General features: G+C 48.0%; 1 protein-coding gene across 1 annotated transcript in view; it reads left to right on the top strand.

Annotated features, from left to right (window-relative positions):
• Nucleotides 1-25,384, top strand: part of LOC128829279 (acid-sensing ion channel 2-like) — a 357,293-nt gene that overhangs the window by 115,686 nt on the left and 216,223 nt on the right. The window contains exon 2 of the mRNA XM_054014616.1: nt 17,315-17,465. Coding sequence (XP_053870591.1) covers nt 17,315-17,465 — 151 coding nt within the window. The remainder of the gene's footprint in view (nt 1-17,314; nt 17,466-25,384) is intronic.

The following is a 25,384-nucleotide window of genomic DNA, read 5'->3' as shown; positions in this document are numbered from 1 at the left end:
CCTCGTTGTCTGCAACGGGGGAAAACTGGTCCCCCAGTACTGTGACGGTCTGCCACAGACCCTGCCATTTCTTTACTCAGGATGAATCAGTTTCCAGGGAATGGACATTAGATGTCCTCATCATATGCTATTTAAGTGATCAGTTCCGTTGTTGCATTGTATATGTTTTAGCTGGTGATAGCTTACACTATAAGGAGATAGATTGACTTACTCTAGAGCTCTTCTGAGGAGCGATTCTGTATTGGCACAGGAATCAGCTGGATGACCTGTTATTTTACGACACACTTTTCCATCGCTAATTTCTGTGATTTGTGAAAGATTGTATATTGCATTAATACAATGCATAGATCAGGCTGATGCAAATTGCTAGCCACTCATTGTAACATTATATACATCTATCTTTATATATAAATACTCAGTAGATCACTGGAATTCCATTGTGCAGCTGTAGTGATAAATTGTAAGTCAGTGGAGTTTTTCTATTTTATGTAACCCATGCAGCTGGGATTTTTGTACATGACTTCAGTACTTGCATTCAGAAAGGTCGCAGTTTTGAGTGGCAAAGTCTGATCAGACTGCAGAATTGAGACCTGGAGATTTCTTTTGGATCTGGTTGCTAGTGAAAAGCAAATGAGATTTTAAAAAAAAATCTTTTTGTTTTAATAGCTTAAGATCCGTTTAAAGTCTTGAGGAAGAGATTCAGGTTTTCTGGGTGCAATGAACACATTCACATCAAAGCCACGAGGGCACTGCTGCAAGATCTTCATATTATAGTGGCGCTCATTATTCATTCACCAAAGGTACAGAACAAGAAGAGAAAAGGGATAAAACAACAAAATGCCTAGATGCCTGGTTCTTACCTATACTTGATTCTTTCCTTGCTAGTACTGGGTAAATTTCATCCCAGATCTTCCTTCTCCTGGATTGGGATTGACAGACAGCTCCTGCAGCATCCTCTCTGCGTCTCTGTCTGTCAGAGGCTCCTCTCCAGCTGTGGCTGCACCCTCAACCCCTCTTTCACCACGTCCTTCCTAGGCCGGGATCTTGAAGGATTCAGTACGCCCTTTGAGCCTAGGTTTGGGCCTGGAAAGAATAAACCTTGCTAGGGCATTCCCCAGTTAATAGATTCCCCATTGTTTACTCAAGGACCCTTGGTATTCTCTCGGGTGGTACCTTATTTTTGCCATTGGTTTGTTTCCCCCATCCCAGTCTCCTTTGATTTAACGTCTTGCAGTCAGGCAGGATGATGTCAAGCAGTTAAAGTGAGGTGCACCTGATGTTCATTAAAAATAATGCAAATAACTGTCATTCTCAACACCCAGGATCAGGGGAATGATGGCCCTCGGGGGAGGTGGGGTCTGAGACGCTCTTTTTCTTCCATCTTCCCCCCCATATGTCTGTGCAAAGATTTTGGGGCACCACGTGCTTTTGGAGAGGTTTGAGCTCCTCTCCCTGACTTTCTGAGTGAGCCAGCATCTGTGGAAGCCCTGCCTCTTGGGGGGGTCTGAGCTCCTCTCCTTACTCCCCCCACACGTGAGCTGGGATCTGAGGGGACCCTGCCCCTCAAGGGAACTCTGAGCCCTGCTCTCTATCCCCCTTTGTGAGCTGGGATCTGTGGGGCTCTGCCCTTTATGCCAACATCTTCAGGGTCCTGTCCCTTGGGGTGAGGAGGGGAAGGGATCTGAGTCCCTTTTCCATGTTCCCCATGTGTCAGCCAGGATCTGAGGTGTGAGCACAGATCTGCCGATCTGAGGGAAGTCAGGTTTTCAGAGGTCCGAGTGTTGCAATATTTGACATTCTGGAAGAGCACAAGATACCACTGGGCCACCTCCTCTGCATTAACAATGTTTTTTTGTCAGCGAATAACCCTTGGCATCGGACTTGCAAAACGTCAGACAAACACCTTCCCTTCTCTGCTGTCATAAACCAGCAAGCCAGGATGGTGCAAAACTGGCAAGGGTACTTCTTTTCCAAGCAGACTTTCTATGGAAAAGCACCAATCTACTGATTTCTCTGGTACTGAGCGGAGTGCCGCTGTAAAGATGGGACTGGGGATTTGATATCAAATGAGGAGTTATTTGTGGGTTTGAAGAAATGACCTGGTTCTAAAATGTTTTAAAATCATCTTCTGCTCCCCACAATGGAGATTATCCACAGTCAGGCTCAAAAGACACAATTCTTAGGCAAGTGGTTATAATAATTTGTGCCTGGATTTATGCAAACATATGTAAATGTATTTAAATCCATGCTATTTTATCATTTTTTGTTAGAGGATGTTGGAAGGTATGAATTTGTACCCTAGAACACAAAGACTGTCTTGGGATCTGATCTGTTCTGTTCTTTGGTATCTAAAAATCTATTTGACAATACCGTTGATGTCCTGTATAGATTCAATTGTGCCAGTAGATGGGCAGTAATAGAGGCTTTCATGGAGGTTGATGTTTCCCCATTGTTACAAAGGGAAAATGGGTCATCTGGTTAGACTGCATCATTTTAATTGGGTCTGAAGTAATGAAAGGCATGTGATGAACTGGAATTGTCAATGGACAATCACACTGTGCCTAGCTGGCCTCATTTCTTTGTTCTGAGAGGATGTCAGGGAGTCAACTGACCAGGTTTTCTATTCAGAGTGTGGCAAAGGCTTTGACAAAGTACCACATAAATACTTGATTCTTAAACTGGTCAGCCTGGAACTGGAACACAGGTGTAAAAATTGACCAGCAAATGGACCAAAGAAAAAGGTCATTATTCCAGATGCCCTAGCACTGTAGGCAAGGACACCGGTGGGGGCTTGGGGATGGCGTTGGTGCTAAATTCCCTCCATACCCTAATATGCGTGAAAGAAATTGCAGCTGTTAATGAAATCCAGGTGATTCTGAGCTGCAGGATGTGTGTTCTTGCCATAATCGCACGTTGGGAGCCCCATGGATACAGCAATGAATGGCTGCTGAAAAACATTCATTACTCACAGGTGCAAAATCTGTGCGAATGCAAGACCAATCTGTGAATGACAAAATTCTGCAGCGGATCCTTTGTGCAGTGGAGCTGGTCTGAACAAGGGAGAGTCTGTATTGTTTCACTGCTCGTTTCATTTCTGGTCAGAGGAAAGAGTGTAACCATCCCCCCAAGGGTCTGTGGGCCATGGAGGTGTTTGGCTGCTCCCAGAAGTTGCCCCCACCTGTTTCTGTTAAGGGCGTATTTTTCTCATTGATGGTAATTCATATGAAGAGCTCATTAGACTTGCTCAGTGTTACCTTCCCTTGGTCAGACTCGAATTAGGACATCCTGAGGACGTTCTTCCAAGGGACGCTTAGCTGGTCTGTCTTCTGTCATCCTAACCACATATGCTGCCCCTTGGAGACATTGGGATTGAACTACACTGAGGGTATGTCTACACTACGAAATTAGGTCGATTTTATAGAAGTCGATTTTTAGAAATCAATTTTATACAGTTGATTGCGTATGTCCCCACTAAGCCCATTAAGTCGGCAGAGTGCATCCTCACTACCGTGGCTAGCATCAACTTACAGAGCAGTGCACTGTGTGTAGCTATCCCACAGTTCCCGCAGTCTCTGCTGCCCATTGGAATTCTGGGTTAAGCTCCCAATGCCTGATGGGGCAAAAACATTGTCACAGGTGGGTTTGGGTGCATGTTGACCTAACGCGGCTAAATTCAACCTAACCCCATAGTGTAGACCAGGGCTGACTCTACTTGGCTCTCTATAGCCTCCTGCAGTTCACTGCTAGATCTTCTCCACCCATCATTCTCCCAAAAGTTGGTCTCAACACTTGATTATTGAAGGTACTTCGCTGCTATTTCTTTCTTCTTAGTAAGTGCCTAGTCTCACGTCCCTATAAAACAATACATCTGACAATGGTCCTGTATCTCGGAAGCTTGGTCTTTTTCAGTAACTGTTCAGAGCTACACATTCTCTGCAGAGAAAAGAACTTTCCCTCTCTCTAACTGTTCATTAACTTCCTCCCTCACCTAACTGTTGTTGGGAATTAATGCTCCTTGGTATTTAAACGGACTTGTCCATATATATGGTTATCGAGGCTAGCAACCTCTGTCCCCTCTTACAGTAATAACTACACACTCTCCAGTGACTGAGCTCATGCCTATGTCATTGTTTCAGGGGCAATGCCTGCTTGTGCTAATCCTCCAAGAAGGACACCACGAGGTCACACAACACGGCTCTGGTCAAATGAGTGCCCGTATCCCAGGCCTGGTGCAGCTGCCCTAACGATGGTTTCAATGCTGTCAAGGCTCAGGTGTGCGTGTCATTGTCTGCACACAGTTAAAACCCCTGAGCCCCGAACATAGCATTGGTGCAGCTGCCTTGTTGCGAAAATATGGATATAGGTGTTCCGTGCCCCTTGGATAAGGACTCCAGGGCCATGCAGTTGAAAAGCCAGTGAGATTACAAAGGGCTGGTTGCTTGTGTTAACATTTTAAGTCGATAAGTTTTGTCCTCCCTTGTCACTGGTGGTTTGATCTCATTGCACTCTTATTCTGTGTTGGAGGGGGGGGGGGATTAATGTGTTTTAGTGTTGAAGGATCCAGAGGGTTCTTATTGCAAAATCTGTAGCTATTTTAATAGCTAACAGTCTCCAGGGCAGGAAAATACAATGGCATCAACATGCCCATTCTTGCGTGAAGCAGAATCAACGCGTCCTACTGCAGTGTGAATGAACATTTCAACACCCGGCAGCATCAGGAACCTAAATACATATTTATAGATCCACATATTCACAATGCACATTCCCTCCAGCTCTCCCCAGAACCACTATAACCTCATCTTCTATCCCAACTGATTTTAAACTTCTCTGCAGCCTGTGTGTAACAGAGGTCTCTTTGGTCCCTGAAATGCAGCCAATTCCGGGCTGGAAATATAGCAGCAATGCCACTTACCAGACAGGAGGGAATGCCACGGCAAGATGTCTGGTTCCTATGCAAATGAAACATGGTGGAATCAGACGCAATGGAAGCCCCATTGACATACAGGGAGATGGGAAGCCCACAGGAAAGGAAAGACAGCACAAGGCCATCCTGCCTCTTGAAACAAAGTCATTGCACTTTGGAAAATATAAGCGAGGGGAGAACCCATTTTTGGCATCCATCACTAGAGAGACACATGAGCTCTTGCAAGCTGAGAAAGATGGGTCCCTCAACCCAAGGGGGGTCTAAGTCTCTGGGAACTGATTATAGGTGAGAAACATGCATAGGGAAAGCTCATACCTTAAACTTTAGACTTTTCGATGCACTTTTGGTTTGCTTGTAACCCTTTCTAACGTTTACTTAGCGTCCCTTCACCTATGTCCTCTTGTTAATGCCCTCTTGTTTTATTTTTTACTCTAAACCAGCTCAGTGCTGTGTTTAAACGGAAGGTGAATTTACTCCAGTGAAGTTAATAAGCTGTGATGATAAGGAACAAACACCCTTACTATTTCTCTGAACAATCTAGGAGAGGACTGGACACTTCAGCGCACATGGTTTTGGGACAATCTGGGGCTGGAAGTTTCTTGGAGTCACCCTTATGGTTGTAATGAAGGCTGGTGGAAGCTAGAGTTGGTGGGACTGGGGGGCTGTAGACCATGGGCTCTCTAGCACACAGACACTCAGGGTGTGACCTGCATGCTGGTGGAGTGGTTGTGAACATCCCAGGTGGCAGCAAGGTCTGGTGAGGCCCTCAGGGTTACAGGGTAGGCAGTGACACAACCCCTCATGAGTCTGCGTTGCCCCCCGAAACCCACCGACCTAAATTAAATGACTGAGCTGGGTGAGTGTGACTTTCTGATCTTGCTCACATTTTCTTTTGCAAATTAAAATAACTTGTCTCCCCGGTACCTCTTGAAAAGAAGCCAGACTTATTGTTAGTGTCCACTGGGTCATTAGGTATATCTGCCCTTGGAGAAACGAAGCACAGAGTTAGCTAATGCGGCTGTGACTCTAAGTAGCGCCCTTGAGAGCAGAATGTCTAATAGAACAAAGCAGTGCTCTTAATAGCTTCTATTGCCATGTTGTTCTCCCATCCTTTTGTTATCCCTTCGAGGTAATTAGTGCTGGAGGGGACTCGTATAGAGTGTAACCAATTTGCTTAATTTATGTGTCAGTCCTCATCTCAAATATTTTGATCCTGACCATTAGAGTTTATCCAATTGCAACCAGAATATTAGCACGGTATTTCTTTTTAAATACCCACTCAACCAGTGCTAAACTGCCATGATAGCTATATAGGTGATTTATGTCAGCCATAAGGACCCTCCATAAGTACTCACCAGTCAAATAAATGCTTGCACCAATATGAGATTACAGTGAGTGACTGATTGCCAGAATATGAAGGAAATGGTAATGCCTCTTATTCAATTGAATGTATTAGTCTTTGTGTATTTGTGCTGCTGGAGCTGAAATGGTCTTGAAGGAGAGAACATGTGGGTCTGAATTCTCACACAGAGAGACACCTGTAATTCTGTGTTTATTGTAACTTTAAAAGAGCATCTCTGATATGTTCATGGCTTAAAAACACAAAAGTTAGATACAAACATGAAAGACCCCATGGGAGGTCACAGCGTAACACTACTTAAAATCAAGAACCTTAACACACTAGAATCAAAAACAGAGAGAGACAAAGCAGGCTGCTCTCTAAGGCAGCAGGCACTACTCAACTCCACCTTTTTCTAGCCGGTCTCTTTGTAAACTGAGTGCTGTTAGATCCAGATCACATGCTTCCCTACAGAGCCTCCTAGTCTGCAAGTAGAACCAGAAAACCCTGTGAGAATTTTAAGTGATAGCATGTTTTTCAATACACCACAATATCCAGTCTTGTCCAGCTCCAAGGAAACCTGAATGAAGTGAGACGCTTATTATTAGCAGCACTATATATTATATAGCTGCTTGACTGGAGTGCTTGATTAATGTGCAGTTGGGACCCTGTGCATTTCTAGTTTATAGGAAGAACAATATTAATGGCAACATAAGTCTGTCTTAGCCTCAGGCATTATCTGAGACCTCGATGAGTTCTTATTTAAACACAGCATATTCGTATAAAGCCTGAGATGACGTCCCTATGCTTCCCAAATAGTCATATGGCATCTGTGCCCAAAGCGGTGTGCGCACGCATCGAATAGATTCTGACAAAACATCTCTCAGTCTTGCCTGCCAGAGTTGCTTGACATGCCCCAATGGGATAATTCAGCCGTGGAGGCCGAAAGTAAAACCTTGCCTGTAAACGCATCTCTGGCAACTTTACAGTTTTACTACCCAGAACTCGAGTTTCATCGCTTCTGCTATCTCCAGATTAAACCTGACATTCCGAAAGATGGAAAACATTTTGCTTGGCAGAGATTCCTTGGCAGAGAAACCAAGGCTCCAGGTTTAACATAATACAAAGATCAAAGGGAAACCAATAGCGACATTTGTTGGGGAAAAAGATTTCAAGGTATTTCATTTGTGTGCATCGTTCCTAGCCGGTGTGTATTAAGATGTACCAACTGCAGTGCCTAACACTCCATCAGTGCTTTTTGTCCCGAGCAAGGCCGGGTCTGTAACTTTGCATTATTGTCTTTCAAGTTGGACACCCAAAATCTCTTTTGACTATTTAGGCCAGAGTTTAACTGGCATTTCTGTGGCCTTTTACACCGAGTGCCCCAGAGTTTGCTGTGCCATCCCCTCCCATGAATAATTGTGGAAAATTAAGGTTAATCCTACCACCTCTCTGCAACAGGGCCCACGCAGGGGGTGGGGTGAGTGGTACTCGACCCCTGCCAACGTCCTGGGATCTGCAGGATTTGCCTGCCAGGGACACCGCTGAGAGCTAGAACCTCTGTGCTGCTCTGCGACACTGCTGGCTCGCTGAGATGTCACGCTGCTGCTATTAGCTGATCTCTTCGGCCTGGGCCCTGTCCCCTTCCCATGCCCGGCGGTGCAGAGCGGGAGGGGTTGCTGAATAGGTTGTTGTCACTCAGAGTTTGCCGTGGGTTGATGCTGCACAAAGCAGCTTGCCCTTGGAACCATCCCGCCTCCTCCAGAAGCGTGACCGCCCGAACAGACATCGTGTGCTTGCGGAGGTGTCCGCAGGCTTGGGGGAAGATGCTTGTTTGGCTCCGCTGCTCCCTTTCCATGCCCGTGGGCCAAATTTGCACCAGTTTCCTACATCTACAATGTGATAAAAAACCTGCGGTACGAATTCTCAGAGCCCAGGTCAGCTGATTCGGGCTCGCGGGGCTCAGGGCGTGGGGCTAAAAATAGCAGCATCGGTATTTGGGCTCAGACTGGAGCCCGGGCTCGGACATCCTCCCCCATCGTGGGGTCTACACTCCCATTTTATAGCCCCGCAGCCCGAGCCAGACGCCAGCCCTGGCCATGCTGCAGGTCTTCTACCACAATGTAGATGTACCCTCAGGAATTTATACTGCCGCCCATCGCTGCAGCATCTCCATCCCATCCATGCTAAACCAACAGTAAAGTCCTTAGTGATTTTACAGAGTCTCTGTCCCTTCTTCCTTTTCCAGGTCAAAACTCTGCTCGGGGGTAAGGTTTTTGTTTTGTTTCTCCCTTGCGCATCTAAAACCGGGGGATGTTCTGGTCCTCTATGCCAGTTTGGTGCCTGTATAGTGATCTGTAAGCCCAGAGAGATAGCACACCATGCTGGCAAGAAATGCTCATCTCTTTAGGATGCTCATCTCTCGCTGCCATTTAAGAATTCATAAACCTGTTTATTGTAGGTATCAGCGGGGATTTGCTGTTCATAGCTGCTGTTGTGTTTTAAATAATGCACCATCATCTCCTGCTAGACTGTGTGAACAAATGGATCCCGTAATCTTGTGACAGGTTTGTATAGTGCTAAGTGGACTGTGCCTTTCTTAGCACTTTGACTGAAATAACAAAAGGACTCAATGCTACCATCTGCTCTGTGGATACTTATGGAGAGGTCTTGGAGCCATGAGAACATGTTGATCTGTGATTTCTGCTATTACCAACAGTGCAGACACACAGCCCTATTTCTTGCTGAACTTCTCTTCTTCCTTATCCGTGATGTCATATGGATCATCACTCATCCCCCATCAGTTCTGGTCTCCTCCTTTGGCTCCTTCAGCTTCTTCTGAACATGTCTTAATGGCAGAGAAACCTCTGCCTGTGTCCCTTTGACCGAGACCTTGAATGGGGGTTGAGACTCCATAAACACTTTATTAGAGCTAGTCAGAAAATGAGATTTTTTTTTGTCATGGAAAATTTCCACAAAAACAAACCAAAAAATAGTTTCCATCTAAATTTCCCACTGAAAAAAATGACTTTTTGGCAAAAGATTGAAAGCCAAAATATTTTGATTTGGAAATTCTGCCAAGGTGCCTCATAGGAGTTTTAGTTCCAGTGCCTCATGTTCCAATCTCCTTTATAGACCAGACTCCCTGGCCAGACTACATCTCCCATGATACACCACAGTCTCCATTCATGGTGGGTGGAGGTAGTTGCATCATGGGAGTACCTAGCTATTATGCATCATGTGACATGTAGTCCAGCTGGGGAGCCTAGCCCATAGAGGAGAACAGACACAAGAGGAAACTGAACTACAGCTCCCATGGGGCACCACGGTGAGTTATCCAAATGGACATATTTCAGTTTGGGGATGCTTTGCTTTTTACAAAATAGTCATCTGTGGGAGCAGGCACTTTTAGCCAAAAAAACCAAAATGGTTTTGGTGAAAACCAATTTTCCTTTGAAAAACAGTGTTGATGGGAAATTTTTGACCAGCCTCACTGCTTACCTTTCACTACCTCTCCATAGAGCCCAACAGCTTTGGGCCCGTCTGTGGGAAATCACTCGACCAACAATCCACTAATCAAATAATTGAGTTTAAAAAGATTTATTAAAAAAGTGAGAAAAAGCTCACATTAAAATAGAAATAAACAATTTTGCACAAGATACCTCGTCGGACAAGGCAGGCATCTGTAGCTTAGCTAGAGAGGATAGACAACCTTATATCTCGTGAAATCAATCCATTGCCTGACTTCCTTTGCCATGCCAACACAAGATAGCATCGCCCCTGCCTGGTAGAGAGCTTTCTCCTTTTCATCACCCAGCCAGCGGGTCTTTTAGGCCTTTCAGCTAGCTCATCGCCACGGTGCTAGAGGCCATTATCATATCATCTGGAGGAAACTAACTGATCTCAGTTCCCCATGCAGTGTTTCTCTATCCATCATTCCGCTAGCATCATCTCCTCTAGAGTTCTGAAAAGTTTCCACATTTTCCTGTCTCCAGTCTTACCCCCAAAACTTCCTTTGGAAAGTAGCTACGTACAATAGATGTCTGCCAGTCTTTGCATCCCTCCCTCCTAGGGAAGATGGTTGGTAGACATGGTAATTCACCCTCTTTTAAATGGATAATATCTTTATCCAGCAGATAACGTTTTGTCTTCTAGGTGGACTCCATTCCACATTTTTTGTCTGGTTTTAAAAAATAATTTACAGACTTCTGCTTTTACTGTAATTTTTCTCTATACTAAAACCATAATTGATTGTCAGGCAACCTCTCTGTCCCATATAGACTTGTTATAAACAGTAAAGTACCTTTTATTCTATTATTCTGATCGGGTTTAATCATGTCTTGAATATGAATCTGGTTTGGCATATTGGTTTGGTTTGACATTCAGCAGGATCTATATCTGTCTCTCTAGCCACTAGAAATAATTGCGTTTTGAGTTATAAATTGCAGCATCTTGGAGACATCTATAGCCTGCATTTTAATTTCACCAAACACACATTTTTTTCCCCTCTAGACACTAGGTAAGAAGGGTCATTGTGTTACTTAAATACCATTTCCCAAATTTAGAGCATGTTCGTCTTTGGACTTTAACAAGGATTTTCAGATGAGCTGTCAGAAGTGATCCATCACTGAAAAATCTGGCATTTTATAGATGTTTTTCAAGGTAGGTGTTTGTCATTTCCTGGTCTGCGCTTGGCTTTTGTTGTTGTTGTTTGTTTAAAGTTAAAAGTACCGCTGCCACACTCAGGAAAATGTTAACAAAAACATACCCCTTTTCTCCTAAAAACCCTGTCAAACACACCCAGATTAAATCGTCTCCTTTAGGGTTCCGTGCGCTCTGACGTTGCTCAGCATAATGTCGGCGTGTAACGAACCCAGTATGAGGAGGAGAGATTCCTCCAAACCATCGTTCAGAAGACAGACAGGAAATGCGGGAAGAGTGCAGCTCTGTTCCATGTGGAGTTACTCAAGGGTGTATAGATTTTAGTGTGCCTGGATTTGACAATGGTTCTTTAACTGCTATTATAAATTAAGGTGGATCGCCTCTTGGACGGTTTGTAGGGAAGTGATGACCCGCTGGTTAAGGCTGTGGATACAGACTCAAGCTCCGTGTTCTGTTCTGTTCAGGTTCCTGTGCTGCCCTCACGGCTGTAGTATCTGAATGCTTTCCAGTAAGTGATACGACTGACCTCAGTCACGTATGGTCCATTCTCTCCCGCAGCCTCTGCCCGGAGGAGGATCGTGTGTGCAGTGCAGTGATTTGTTTTGGTAGAGTTTTACTCTATGCCCACACTGCTCTGTGTGTCTGTTAGTGAAGGCGATTGGAAGAAGCGCCCTGTGCACTCAGAGAGGAGGGTGGGGAAGTCTGGAATGGTCCTTAACTCCTGTGGGAGTTATTCGACACTCTCAGACTGGCCCGCCGCTTGATTTCATCCGGGCCACCGCAAGTCTCCTCGCTGCGGGCCGGAAGCCCCAAGCCTCAGCACCCACCCCCGGGGCTGGAGCAGTGAGCGTTTGGCTTGTCCTGCTGCGGAGGGAAGCTGGGGTTGTCAGGCCATTAAAAGTCCAGTCAGCTCCATGCAGCACCTGGAAGCAACCAGCATGTCCCTGCAGCCCCTAGGCACAGGGGCGATCAGGGGAGCTCCACGCACTGCCCCCGCCCCCAGTGCTGGCTCCGCAGCTCCCATTGGCCGGGAACTACAGCCAATGGGATCTGCGAGGGTGGTGCCTGTGGGCGTGAGCAGTGCGCACCGCACAGAGCTCCCTGGCCCTCCACCTAGGGGCTGGACATGGCGGCTGCTTCTGGGAGCAGCGCGGAGCCAGGGCAGGCAGGGAGCCAGCCTTAGCCCTGCTGTGCTGCCAACCAGGAGACACATGAGGTAAGCACCACCCAGCCGGAGCCCAGACCCCAAACTCCCTGCCCCAGCTTGGGACCCCTTCCCACAACCTAACTCCCTCCCAGACCCCACACGCGCTCCCCAACCCCCCCCACCCCATGTTGGAATCTCCTCCAGCACCCTAACTCCCTCCCAGACCCCGCACCCCCACCCGCGTGTAACCCCCCTGACCCAGCCCTGAGTCCCCTCCCGCACCCAAACTCCCTCCCAAAGTCGCACCGCAAACCTCCTCCCGCACCCCAAACCCCTGCCCCAGACCTGAGCCCTCTCCTGTACCCCAAACCCCTCATCTCCAGCTCAACCCCAGCAAGAGCCCCCCTCCCTCACCCTAAACCCCTCATTTCTGGCCATATCCCAGAGCCTAGGGGAAGCCCCGAGCCTCCACATCCACTATGGGGCTGTGTGTGGTCCAGGACTGATTTTTTTCTATGGGTCAGTGGTCCCTGATCAAAAAAAGGTTCCCCGCCCCTGTTTTAGACCTGCATGGCCGGTCTCAGGGCTTCCCACCCCAAGTCATACTCAGGCAAGGTCTGAGGGTTGTTTAGCCCATTTGCCAAACAAGCCTCACTTCTCCAGGCCCTGCTGGACCAGCGTGAAGTACTGTCATGGAAGCAGGATAGTGGAGTTTCTTCCTCAGCAGAGGACATGGTGCTGTCAGCGTAGGGAGTTCCTCCTGGAGACCCCAAAGAGCTAATACCGACCACCACAAAGACCCACAGCTGTTCCACTCTAGGTGACGACATTAACTGATGTGCTGGCTCGCAGGGCTCACAGCACGGCCAACCTCTGTGTTAATTGTTGTTGGCACATTAGAGTTGAACATAAACTTGACATGTGTGTTTTTAAGGATGGGGCGGCAGTAGGAGGGGTTGTGCTCTCTGTAGGGCCTGCGGAGCCGTGAGAGCGCTGGCATGTATTCTCTGAGTGGCGGGGGGGCAAGGGTTTATTATGTGAATGGGCTTGTAGGGAGGTGGGGAGTGTGGTCCTACTCTGGGGACGTGAGGTGAGGTCAGATTCTCTGGTTGGTGTATAGGGAGGTAGGGGGCAGGGTCATATTCTTTGGTTAGTGCATAATGAGGTAGGGGTGAGGTTGTATTCTCTAGTTGGTGCATAGGGAGGTAGGGGGCGGGGTCATATTCTCTGATTGGTGCATAATGAGGTAGAGGTGGGGTTGTATTCTCTGGTTGGTGCAAAGGGAGGTAGTGAGCGGGGTTGTATCCTCTGGTCAGTGCACAGGGTGGTAGAGGGCGGGGCCAGTGCATAGCAAGATGCGGTGGGGGCAGTGCATAAGGAAGTAGGGTGTGAAGAAGGGGGCGGGTTCATATTCTCTGGTTCATGCACAGGGAGATAAGGGGCAGGGTTAAACTCTCTGGTTGGTGCATAGGGAGGTAGGGGGTGGGGTCATATCATCTGGTTGGTGCATAGGGAGATAAAGACCGGGGTCATATTCTCTGGTTGGAATGGTGGAGGAGCCCTCTTTTACTATCTGGCTGGATTTATTTCACTATCAGAGGCTGTTGCTCAAGTTTCTATTTTCAGTCTGATTTTTATTATTCCTCGTTTTCTTGGAACAGAGCTAAGCCTGGAGGAATATTGCCCGGGTACCATTTCAAGCGGAGGCATACGGACCTGTTTTGCTTTTTCTCACCCTGGACAGCCCTAGAGACCTCTGGTAGCAAAACTTTCTTGGAGAGGGAGGTGGGTTGAGAAGCTGTCTTTCCTCCATTCACGCTGGTTTGAAACTCACCCCAGGTTCTGGGGACATTCCCTGCCAGTGCTTGCCCTGTGAGTATAGCATGGGATGTGGTCAGTGTCTACAAAGAGTGCATCTAATGGCAGCTCGCATCCCATCCTTGGTCCTTTGAGGTGGAAAGGAGTCTTCTTCCCTGTTTCTTTTGAGACAAGGTACTTTGCTAGACCACCTGGTCTTGCACATTTTGAACTATCTAGTTTCTCTGCCTTTAGATTTAAGTTTTCTGCCGGCTTTTGCTACTCCAGCCAGAAGCATCGACCACCCCATTCTTTAGGAGGGCAAAAGTCTCCGTGTCCCATCAGCCAGGATCACTGCACCTGTGCAGCATTTGGCTGTCGGCAGCTGTGGAACGGAACTCCGCACCGTTTGGGGAAGGGAAGGGGGAGTGGGGTTCTGTTTGGGGTGCAGGAAGGACTTTAACGGGGATCAGTGACTTGGTTATGGGTCTAGTTCAGCTGGACAGCTGCAGGAAACACATGGGCATGCTTGGAGATTCAGAGAGAGACGTTTAGGTTAAATCGATGGTGGTGGTGTGTGTGTTGTGTTTGTGCAGAGTGTTATACAGGTGAAATTCTCAGTCCCACAAGGCACATTACCAGGCTATGACAAGGACTCTATCTGGCTACGTGGCGGAGTTAGATGCTGAATATGCTTATTCTTGCATGTGTGTTTAGGGTTGAGCCATTGACAACATCTGCAGCTGGGCAGCAATTCCTTCCTCCTTCCAGAGGTGTATTGGCAGGGCCTGGGCTGTGGGTAACTGTGAGAGTGTCTTACCATCCTCTGGAATGCTGTGCGGACATCATCTGTCAGGGATAGCTGCCCAGGTCCCACCCAAAGGACTGTTCCCCATTGCTGACAGACATTTATAGACCTTCCCTTCTGTTCCCTTTATGGCAGGGGACAGAGAGAGGGGGTTGAATTCTTCTTCCGTTTCACGGGGCAGTTAATGCTGTCGGGATGAGTATTCCCAGCAATGCAGCTCGGGACGGGTGGCGCTGCTCTGGAACCTAATGTGTAGATCCAGTGTATTATAAACACGTATTCTGGCTGGAAGTTTTACCCTTAAAATGTTCAAGCCACCAGGGGGTATGGGAAACTCCATCCCATATAAAAAACCCTAAAAAACTACCTGGCTTCACTTTGGTGCTCATTTGGTTAAAGAATTTGCAGTAAACATTGGCCTGCACCAGGAGTCAGCGTTGAGCCCCCTCTTTTGTTTGTGGTTGTCTTGGATGTGATAAAGGAGAATATACAAAGGTAACTGCCTTGAAATACCATGTTTGCTGATGAATTAGTGATATGTACAGAAGACTGTGGGACTCCACAAACCAACTCTGAACAGTGGCAACATAGTTTTGAGCAGGCAGGACTCGGCGTGAATGTTGGTACGACTGAGGCTATGTCAACTGAAAGAAGAGAAGCCACCATAAAGGATATCACAGGTAGAGAGCTTAGAAGAATGAATGTAAATACCTAGAATCAATGGTTGTTGACAATGGTGCCCTCCTGAGTGATGCCCCGCATTGTACCAAACCCATTAGTGCAGGTTGTGGGAGCTAACAATAAAAAATTGTCAATAAAGTTAAACGGTGGAGTGTACAAAACTGTAGAATCATAGAATATCAGGGTTGGAAGGGACCTCAGGAGGTCATCTAGTCCAACCCCCTGCTCAAAGCAGGACCAATCCCCAGACAGATTTTTGCCCCAGATCCCTAAATGGCCCCCTCAAGGATTGAATTCATAACCCTGGGCTTAGTAGCCCAATGCTCAAACCACTGAGCTATCCCTCCCCCCATAACTTAACCCATTGTAATGTATGGGACAGAGACTAGGCCAGCCACAAAAAAAGAAATCAGTATCCTCTCCACCATGGGAATGAAGATGTTGGGAGGGTCAAATGGTTGGACACTCAGTGATAGCGAACCAAATGAAATTGTGAGGGGCCCAATGCAGGTTGCCCTAATTGAAGATGTGTTGAGAGAGGGTAGGCTACCAGCAGAGACCTGAGAGTTATATTGGTAGGATGACCCTTGCAATGATCATGGATGGAAGATGACCAAGGGTGAGGTCAAAGACAAATGGACTGGATATTAGCAGATCTTAAAGAGACCAATTTGCAGGACAGTCAGGTATACAGTTATGAGTTTTGGAAGAAGAACCCTATACAATTTGCTGCTGCTGAATAGGGAAGTGGCAAGATAGAGGGTAGGCAGAGGAATTGGGATGCGGCATGCTCAGAGGCGGAGGGGGAGGAGAGCTTGGCTGCCGGTGGGTGCAGAGCACCCACTAATTTTTTACCGTGGGTGCTCCAGCCCCGGATTACCCATGGAGTTGGCGCCTATGCCGGGCCGCAGGAAATAACTCTGCGGGCCACATGCGGCCCGTGGGCCACATGTCTGAGACCCCTGGATTAAACAAAGATGGGGGAAATCTTGAAAACTTCCTGTTAATGGAGGAAGTTGTCCTCTTGTTATTGCTGTGGCCTTAAATGATAGGATTAAAAAGTATATTACATCTTTGTGTCGCTATCGAGTGTGTTGAGACAGCAGCGCTTTAATTCTATTGTGTTCATTGGGAAAGGAGCTCTGTGTATGAACAATTCCCAGGTCTGAGATGTTTGGCTTAGCTTGAATGAATCCTTGTTGAATAAAAATCCAGTAGAAAGGTGGCTCAGGGTCAAGAAACAACTGTCATATGCAGAACCTCCAACTGTTGTATGCAAAACACTTGTCTTTGCCTTCAAAAAGAATTAGTCTAGCCTGCCAAATTCTCCACTCTCCAGCAGTAGCGTGTCTGCCTTTGAAGGTCTTTTATTTTTGAGTCATGGGCGGGGAGAGGGGGAGATGGAAAGAAACAACAAGAGGCATCTTAAATGAAAGCACGTATTTCACAGGCAGTAGGATCGGGGGAGGCTGGCAGCTAGATTCACCCGAGTCCCCTTGGAGTAAACTGGGTTCCAACATGGACATTTGTTTTCTTTTGAGCTTAGGGACGAGAGGGTCCAGCTCTAAATGTGCAGTAGTGAAAGCCCGGCAGCATCTGGCTGTGCTGCTGTGACATCTTGGATGAAACGGGACTTGCGTTATCGTTCAACGTGTACTCAAGCCCTGCAAGTATATCGGATTCTTAGAGAGCTAACACGGTGCGAGTCAGAGGAACTATTTCCAAAAACATTCATTCATTCCTTTAAAATGCTGTTTGTTCTCACCCTACTCCATTTTTTTTCCTGTAAAGAGGAACACACTTAATATACTAAATTATTAAACCAGATTAGATCTGGCTTCAGCTGTTTCCTCTGGAGCTCTGCCGCACTTACATTTGTCATGTCTCCGCAGCCGCGGTCGGGTTGGGACGAGGTGTGTTACATGGAGCTCTCTCTTTTCTCTCTCTCTCTTGAAGGTGTTTACAAAATATGGGAAATGTTACATGTTTAACTCAGGAGAAGAAGGGCGGCCCCTGCTTACCACAGTCAAAGGTGGGACGGGCAATGGATTGGAGATCATGCTGGACATACAGCAGGACGAATATTTACCAATATGGGGAGAAACAGGTAAGACCCAACATTAACTTTTTTTCTCTCTCTATCTGAGGGCGTGCCTTGGTTGCAAACATGCCGTCATTGTTTTGACATGTTCCATGGGATCCCCTCCATTACTGGAAGCCGGTTCTCCTTAAACTTAAAAGTTCTTGAGCTCTGCAGGGAACTTCCAGCCTTTGCAAAAGCAGGTCAAGTTTCAAAGTTAGCTTGATCACCTCAAACTCAAGGACACAAGCGAGTGAAGTGGTTCTTGATGAAGATGAGGCTGCCATCCTGGAAGCATTCCCCACCTGCTTGGTTGTCTCCAAGTTGCTCCATTACCCCGTAGCCACAGCTACCTTTCAAAGGCAGCTCATGTGTTTGACCTCTGCATCATGTTCCGAGTGACTACAGTGGGATTTCAGAATCTAAGTTAGACATCTTGACAAGGGGAAGAGCTGGCTGTGAATTCATGTCACCTTCCTGATGGATCCTCCAGGTGGTCCCCACACTCACATTCTTTTAACAATTCTGGGTATCATGTCGCTGACTTATTGGGCTCAGCCTCACAGTGCTGTGCAATTCGAGTACTATACAAATCCAGGGCAGCACTCTCTCCAGCCTTAATTTGGTGATCTGAGATTGTAGGCTGAGACCATCCAAGAACTAAGGATCATCCCAAACCTCATCACATTCCATCACTAGAAGTGCCAGGCACATTTTTTGACCTGCTGTCTCTAACATAAACCCATAGCAACATGTATATTAAAGACACACACACACACACACACACTCTCTCTCTCTCTTTCTCTCTCTCTCTCTCAAAACAAGACACGCCACTCCACATGCTTCTCCTTCTGGGGAGAGGATGAGAGAACAAAACAGATGACAAATGTGTAGTCACGTGGCTTAATCCACTATGGGAAGGTATCATAGAATGTTCTATGAATCATAGAATCATAGAATATCAGGGTTGGAAGGGACCTCAGGAGGTCATCTAGTCCAACCCCCTGCTCAAAGCAGGACCAATCCCCAACTAAATCATCCCAGCCAGGGCTTTGTCAAGCCGGGCCTTAAAAACCTCCAAGGAAGGAGATTCCACCACCTCCCTAGGGAACCCATTCCAGTGCTTCACCACCATCCTAGTGAAAAAGTTTTTCCTAATGTCCAACCTAAACCTCCCCCACTGCAACTTGAGACCATTACTCCTTGTTCTGTCATCTGGTACCACTGAGAACAGTCTAGATCCATCCTCTTTGTAACTCCCTTTCAGGTAGTTGAAAGCAGCTATCAAATCCCCCCTCATTCTTCTCTTCTGCAGACTAAGCAATCCCAGTTCCCTCAGCCTCTCCTCGTAAGTCATGTGCTCCAGCCGCCTAATCATTTTTGATGCCCTCCTCTGGACTCTTTCCAATTTTTCCACATCCTTCTTGTAGTGTGGGGCCCAAAACTGGACACAGTACTCCAGATGAGGCCTCACCAATGTCGAATAAAGGGGAACGATCACGTCCCTCTATCTGCTGGCAAATGCCCCCTATACAGCCCAAAATGCCGTTAGCCTTCTTGGCAACAAGGGCACACTGTTGACTCGTATCCAGCTTCTCGTCCACTGTAACCCTTAGGTCCTTTTCTGCAAAACTGCTTCCTAGCCATTCGGTCCCTAGTCTGTAACAGTGAATGGGATTCTTCCGTCCTAAGTGCAGAACTCTGCACTTGTCCTTGTTGAACCTCATCAGGTTTCTTTTGGCCCAATCCTCTAATTTGTCTAGGTCCCGCTGTATCATATTCCTACCCTCCAGCGTATCTACCACTCCTCCCAGTACTCCTCCTTATTACTCAGATACTAAGGTGATGAGTGTGGTATAAAAACCTATATAGAAACACAGCCAATTTGGAAGCCAGTTCTGAAGAGTAAATCTGCTGACTTTAGCATCTCTTCTTCCTAGATGCGTCTTCCTTCACCTGCGCAGTGGATATAGATCAGCATGTGTTATGCTGTATATTTTAACGAGGAAGGGTCTCCATAATTGAGTCTGAGTTTACACTTGGTGCAGAGTAGGGCGACCAGACAGCAAGTGTGAAAAATCGGGACAGGGGGTGGAGGGCTAATAGGAGCCTATATGAGAAAAAGACCCCCAAATCTGGTCACCCTAGTGCAGAGGGTGTTTGAACAATTGGTTTCTTTTCCAAATCCTTCCAAAGTTATAGTGTCATGGTTCTTTTCCCCCAGCAATTGTTTGTTATACCTACCACTGAGCATTTCCATGCGCTTCTCAGATTGCAGTGCAGTGTTGGATTAACGGGTTGGGGGAGCTGAATCTGATTCCAGGATTCCCGTTAAGTTATCCCCAGCAGTTCCTATTGTAACAACCACCATCAAAGACCTGTTAACCTTTTGTTAAACACACAGAAGGAAGAGAAGCGATTTCAGCATTTGAAACTTAAAAAGTTAAGGCAGCTTTTGATGTAAACAGTTTCCCTTGTTCAGGCTAGTCTTCCAGACTCTTTTAAGAGACAAGACGTGCATCTCAGTCTTTACATGGTATGAAAAGACAGTGTGAACTGTTGGTGGGGGAACAAGACAGAGTCATTTTATATGATCACTTTGAGGTTGTTGGCATTAAAGTCCCACCCTGTTTCTTTCAAAGACAAAACAAAACGGATGTAGACACAAAAGAAAATGGAAAGAAAAATGTGACTTCTGTCTCTAATGCTTTGTCACTTTCAGGCAAAGTATAGGCAGAGCACACAGCTCTATTAGCCATGTCGAGATTTTGGCCATTTGGGCTAAAAGCATTCTTTAGAGCTTTCTTTCTTTTCTTTTCTTTTCTTTTCTTTTCTTTCATGACAGCGGTGTTAGAAAAGATGGGTTTACCTTGGCTGGCTAAGCCGGGCTCTTATTAGACAGAAGGCAGAAAAGGGATCAGAAAGATGAGGAACAAGGGTTGATCGAAGGAATGTAATGTTTCCGTCCTAGGTGGTGTTCACAATCCAGCTCAACCCAGTGGAGGTTGTGATGGGAGCTGGTGCACTGTCTCTGCCCCAGAATTCATTCGGGATGAGGATAATGGAGGTGGCAGGGGATGGCAGCAGTAGCCATGTTGGTGAAGCTCATTATTTTTCCACCTGTTCAGTCCACAAGCTGAGTTTGAGCAAGTTGTCAAGTGACACCACACACACACACACACACACACACACACACACACACACACACACACACACATATGCCAGGTCCAGAAAGGGACAGCAGCCTCATCCTATTAACATTACCCACTGGAAACTCAGATCGAGTTATTCCCCAACTGTTGCCAACTCTTGTGGTTTTATTGCGAGTCTCCCAATGTTTGGTGTGTTTGTTAAAGCCCCACCTCCTGGAATCCTGGGATTAGGTGAGAATCCAAAATTTCATTTTTAAAAAAGTAAGTTTCTAGCCTTTCTGGTTGCAGAGAAAAGCTTGAAAATGTGACCCAAGTGTCAGCTAAAGGCTCCGAAAACAAATACAACTCACCCCAAATGTATTAGTTTTTAAAAAGTAATGATTTTTTTGAGGCCCAACTCATGACGTTTGAGCACTCGTGGTTGGCAACTCTGCACTTCTTTCAGTGTCTAGACTCTCTCAGCTTGTTGCTAAGACAACCTGAGTATCTCTACACTACCTGGCCACAACTGGCCCGGATCAGCAGACTCGGCCTTGGGATGCAAGGCTATCCATTCGCAGTGTAGACATTAGGGCCGAGCCTGAACATCTACACTGCAATTGAATAGCCCCGCAGCCCGAGCCCCGCAAGCCCATCGCCTGACCCGGGCTCTGAAAGTCAGTGCTGTGGGTGTTTTATCATAGCATAGACGTACCCCCGGGGCCTCACCAAGAGCCATAAAGGCTCAGTTCTTCTGGCTTAAACACATCACATTCGGATTAGTCTTTTTGCTCTGACTTTCTAAACAGTTTGTACATCAGGCCCGACTCTGGCCTGTACCACTGGTTTAGTAGCATTGCAGGGTCGGCATTCACTGCCCAAAAGGTGCGTGTTTACGTCCAGAAGGCTTGTAAACTCCTACTGGAGATAAGGCTCCATTCTCCATGGAGGAGCTACTGGTAAAGTAAGGTCCTGCAGGCAGTGCAAATAAAGGTACCAGGAGGTGTTTAGAAGTGGAAATTAACTTTGATAATATTTACCCTCTTTGAACCACTTAAAATCCAGGCTTCTGATCATCAACCAGGGACCACACCTTCCTATGTATTTGTACAGCACCTGATACAATGAGGCCTGATTGGGCCCTCTGGACACTACCAAGATATAAATATAAATCATGGCGATCAACAGTTGCTGTTCCCATGGAAACGCTGAACTTGGATCTCAGCAGGTAATTGAAGAAGTTGATGATTTCCAGGCATTTGCATTAAAATGTAAATGTATTTGGAATTAAATCAACTCTGCATAGTGGGACCCAGCAAAGCTTTCCTTTTTCTTACGGAGAGCTTTGCCATTGACCTTCAATACACGCAGAACGTAGTAATGAACTTAAAACTCCATAAAGAAGCTTGATTCTTTGCCGCTCCCCATGCTTGGGTTATTATCAGGGCCGGCTCTAGGCACCAGCAAAACAAGCTGGTGCGTGGGGCGGCACATTTTTAGGGGTGGCATGGCCGGCGCCAGAATGCCGCCCCTAAAAATGTGCCCCGGCCGCCCTAGCTCACCTCCGCTGCTGCTGCCACGGCGCGCGAAACAGCTGATTCGCGAGCCGCTACTCGCCCTCCCTCCCAGGCTCTCAAACCTGGGATGGGGGGGAGACTCCGAGTGGCCGCGGCGCCGCTTCTTCCCCTCCCTCCCTCCTAGGCTTGAGAGCCTGGGGGGAGGAGGCAGGGCTGGGGATTTGGGGAAGGGGCGGAGTTGAGGTGGGGCCGGGGGTGGGGTAATTAAATAAGGGGGGGGGGGCGGCCAAAATTGTTTTTGCTTTGGGCGGCAAAAATCCTAGAGCCGGCCCTGGTTATTATTCTCGTCTGTTGTTAGTAGTAGTAGTAGTAGTACGGTAGTGCATAAAGACAACCAAGAAGGGTTGTGTTAGTTGCTGTGCAAACACATAGCAGTAGACAGTCGCTGCCTATGATCTAAATAGACCAGATGGACACAGGATGGGGGAAGGAGTAGAAGACGCCAGCAGAGTGAACAAAGTGGTGGTGGCAGCAGATGGCATGTTAGTTCCATGGTTGTTTTTTTATTTTGGGGAGTCTGGGAGAGGGTGGGGGGTTAGTTAGGAGATCAGCTAAGTTGAAAGAAAAGTGAATGGAAGGAGGTCGGGAGGCAGGACAGCGGAGAAGGGGGTAAGGGGACAGGTGTGTATTGTACTTCCCCCTTGCCAGCAGATTGAGATGTTTCCAGCGGTGCCACCCCCTCGATTTCTGGGGGCTTTGTGAGCAAGACCTGGCCGATGGAGAGATCAGTACCCTTTCCAGCTGAGAAAAAAACACCTCAAAACTCCAGAGAAACCCTTCTGGGACTGGGACACCTTGCCTGTGCGCTGATCCCTGCGGCTCTCACAGTACTTGGGCTGTCTGCCTTCCCATCTGTTGGGCTTTAAAGGAAGGGGGGTGTCCCTGCTCTGGAAGGGCAGAGGGAGGTGCCCTCTGGGCCCCTGCAGCCTGCTTTGGCCGGGGGGACAGCTCTAGGGTGTGTTTGAATGAACTAACGGTGGCCTGAGGGAAGGGTCTGAAAGAGACGTGGGCATAGCTTCCTGGGGAAGAGAGGGGTCTCATTGTCTTCCGTACCCCGTTGCCCCTCTTTTTCCCGACCCCTGCCATGGGTCTGTCTCACCTCCCCCGCAAGCTTATGACTCAAGGCTGCTGTTCACAGATGCAGCAGCCAGGTTGGGATGTGCAGCTCGTGTAGACGTATCCGAGGAAGCTTGCTGGCTAGGTAGAGCAGTGAGGACGCAATGGCGCGTTCTTCAGCCTGGGTCTGACCCCGCCCCGGGTCCGTACCTGCTTCTGCAGCCTGCACCACGGTGTTCTCAGTGCTGGGTTTGGCAGGCTGGACACAGCGCAGCTCGCGCGGGTACCTCTGTGCGAGCGGCAAGTCACGCGGCTTTGTGCTGTGTAGACGGACCCCAAGTCTCTGCGCAGCTCTGGCCCCGTCTGTGTCTCTGCTCTTGGCTCTCGCCATGTTCTGACGCGCTTCCCTGCCTCTGGCGGTAACCCCAGTGTCACTGCCCTTCCCTTCCTTCTCCTGCCACGGCCGCCCCCAGCCCGTCACAGCCTCCGAGCGCCCCTCAGTTAAATCCCACAAACCCTGCAAGCCCCACTAAAACCAAATCCTTTTCAGAGATCAGGCTCCGTGGGCTCCCGGGGGGCTGTGGCCCGGGATGGGCTGCCACGGGCATCTGTCATTTTCAGCATCCTCAGACCAGGCAGGGGGAGCGTCTGCTGTGCAACCCGGGTGGAGATGGGCTTCCTATAAGCAGAGCAAGAGGGACTGTATGAGCTAAGTAGGCCACTGTCCTTTCCTGCAGGGTTCTCCCATCAGAGACGGTGTTAAGTCAACTGAGCTCCCCACTGGGTGTCTCTCTGTCTCTCTACCAAGAGGCTATGTCCAGAAGTGGGTCAAGAGGCAGCTAAAGGTGTGTTGCTGGGGCTGGGGAGGGAAAAAAAGCTGCTTCTGGCTGCCCCCATTAGACGGGGCAGGCTGGAACCTTAGCTCTGGTCTGTGCTACAAACTTCTATCGGTATAACTACGTGGGTGGCGGGTGTGAAAAATCCACACCCCCTGCGCAATGCAGTTACACCGACCAAACTCCTGGTGTAGACAGCGCTCCGGTGCTTCTCCCACCGACCTCGCTTCTGCCTCTCAGGGAGGTGGAGAACCAATGGGAGAGCTTCTCCCATCAACATAGTGCCAGAGCAGTGCTGTAGGTCTAGACCAGTCCTCAGCTGAGCAGCTCGGGTGCTTTAATCAGCCGCTTGCTAACCCTACAAAGAAAGGCTTGGTTGTTTTTCCTAGTCGTCCGCTCCAGTGAGGTGCAGCGGGGACGGCTCCTTCGTATTATTTAAATCATCCAGCCCCTTCCCAGCAGAACCAGCCGCACGCTCTCCAAACTCACAGCACAAGTGTCAGGAGGCTGCGGAACTGAGCCGGGCCTGTTTTCCAGGTCATGACATGCGTGGCTTTCCCACTGCGCCACTCTGGCGTCTTGTTCTCTCCAGCTCCCTCCAGAGGCTGGGACAGACAGGCCCATCAGTGCTCTTCAGAGAGTCCCCAGCAAATGACTCAGTCTAAGTAATTCCTCAAATGGACGGCGTGAGACAGCTTACAACCCTCAGATGCACACGTGTGACTCCTGGCTCTGTGGGGCTGGGGGCATGTAACTCACTGAGCTGTGTGTGGGGGGCAGGCAGGGTTGCCAGCCCTCCAGGATTATCCTGGAGTCTCCAGGAATTAAAGATTAATCTTTAATTAAAGATCATGTCATGGGATGAAATCTCTAGGAATTCATCCTACCAACGTTGGCAGCCCTAGGGGCAGGCCTCACCGATCTACCGAGGACGTGAGTCTATTACAGTCTCTTCTGCAGGTGCTGACTCTGTAGTTCACGCTGTGGTGACTCATGTGTTTAGTTCTCGAGAGCCCTGGTTTAGCCCCAGGTATTGTCACATAAATAAGAATTTGTCTGCAGTTCAGACAGCGGTGGGCCTAAGACACTTGTGATGTGCTTCGTTGGTCCCCAGGAAGTCTGGCTCGCGAGGGCAGAATTTGGCCCTGCGGTTTTTACCCCTCTAAAACTCCGGCGTTTCAGTGCTGCCTTTCCCCTTCCGTTTAGTCGCCTGGGTGTTTTGCTCTTGGCCAGGAGTTAGCGATGCTGTAGTAGCGTTTCCCCCTCCTCTTGCCTCATGAAAAGATTTGCCACGTGCACTTGGAAGCTGGAATCTGCTGCTGGCTCAGTGCCTCTGGATTTCTGCA

Source organism: Malaclemys terrapin, chromosome 25 (genome assembly GCF_027887155.1).
Source record: "Malaclemys terrapin pileata isolate rMalTer1 chromosome 25, rMalTer1.hap1, whole genome shotgun sequence".
Classification (NCBI taxonomy): Eukaryota; Metazoa; Chordata; order Testudines; family Emydidae; genus Malaclemys; species Malaclemys terrapin.
This window is presented reverse-complemented; position numbering and strand designations above follow the sequence as displayed.